Genomic DNA, 1,754 nt, shown 5'->3' on the forward strand with positions numbered 1-1,754 from the left:
TATATATATATTTAATTGTGGTTGTTTAACAATTAGACTCCACTTAAATGAACATATAATTTAATATGTTTGTATTAAATATATATTATATATTTTAGGAATAATTTAAAAATAAAATAAATAAAAAATGTACAGAAATTTTCTATGAATTGCATTAATATTTTATATTTTAATATAAAAAGTTTGATTAAAATAATTTAAGGGTTGTTTAAAATTATTTCTTTGAAAAAATAATACATATGAATATTTTGTAATTTTAGAAATAAAAAGTAAAAAATATATCATATAAATATATATAAGTATACTATGATTTTTTTTATTTTTTTATTTTTTTTTTTATACTACCATTTAATATTTATATATTAAAAAGTATAAGTGTTGTTTATATATTATATATGTTTATCATATAAATGTATAATAAAACTAAAAGGAACGAATAAAAAGATTTTATTCCTTTTATTTGTTACATACATTACATAAATATAGATTTTAATACAAAATGAAGGTCTTGAACATATTTGTTTTAAATGAAAAACTTAGTAGTATAAATAATATATGGAAAAATAGGTGTTTTCTTAAAGAACAATATGTTTACTTAAAGTTATATATAAATAAAAAGACATTTAATCTTTCTGTTTTATTGAGAATTATTCTATTAATTATTTTGATGTTGAAGTTTTCTTTATTATGCAAAAAGAAGTAAACTATATATTATGAATTATGACTTGATCTATATCTATATATCAATATATATATATATATATATATTTGTATTATAAAATTTTGAAATGTGATTTTTTCTTTTCTTGTTACAGAAATGTTGTTAATTATTTTATTGCGGAAGAACAACAATATTATCCTTTCAATGAAATATGTTCAAGGTATAGAAGAATAGTGGCGGAAGAAAAGCACGAAAATGAATTAGATGAAGATCCTATTATTGTGTTAGATGATGATATAAATATAATACAGGAGGAATATGAAAATGTTAATTCGTATGATTATCTAAATTTACAGCAATATAATGATACATATGTGAACCATAATGATGAAATAAATATACCACAATATGATGATATAAATACACAAGAAGATGATGATATAATTGTATTACAAGAGGATGATATAGACTTATTATCAAATGAGGATATGAATTTCTTAGAACAACAACATACTAATTTGCTAAATGGGGAAATTAATAATTCAAATGTTCAAAATAACTACAATTTCGTATATGATAATGATTATAATGAATTACATAAATTAGCTGTAGAATATGCAGATACATTAAATGACCTTATTCCAGGAATGGCTTATGATTATAAGAATATAACAGAAGATATGAACAAAGAATGGAGTTTCAACATGTGGAATATAAAGTGGTGTAAATATTTAGAAAAAATGATGGAGGAGGTAAATTATTACCTTAATGGAAATTTCTCAGTAAATGATAAAAAAGAATATTTAGAACTCTTATTATTTTGGTGTAAGAGAGATTATGATTATTTCATAGATATTGTTAAGAAGGAATGGGATAAAAAAGATGAACCCGAACATTATTTAGAAAGATAATATAAAATAATAAACTATACATAATTATATATTGGTATATAAAAAATTATTAACCTTTTTTTTTTTTTTTTGGTATCATAAAAATTTGTTTCTTTTTTTTTTGTGACAAATCAACTAAATAATTAAATACATATATATATATATATATATAATATCTATTTAGTAATATATTTTAGTTTTTT

At 19.0% G+C, this 1,754-nt stretch overlaps 1 protein-coding gene across 1 annotated transcript; it reads left to right on the forward strand.

Moving 5' to 3' along the window:
* Nucleotides 1-499: 499 nt before the first annotated feature.
* Nucleotides 500-1,572, forward strand: PGSY75_0014700 (exported protein (hyp11); the record flags this gene model as incomplete). Its single annotated transcript, XM_018783284.1, has 2 exons — nt 500-699; nt 816-1,572. 2 exons carry the CDS (start codon nt 500-502, stop codon nt 1,570-1,572), a joined length of 957 nt encoding a protein of 318 aa, XP_018638939.1.
* Between the last annotated feature and the right edge of the window lie 182 nt (nt 1,573-1,754).

This window comes from Plasmodium gaboni (assembly GCF_001602025.1).
Source record: "Plasmodium gaboni strain SY75 chromosome Unknown, whole genome shotgun sequence".
Taxonomy (NCBI): Eukaryota; Apicomplexa; class Aconoidasida; order Haemosporida; family Plasmodiidae; genus Plasmodium; species Plasmodium gaboni.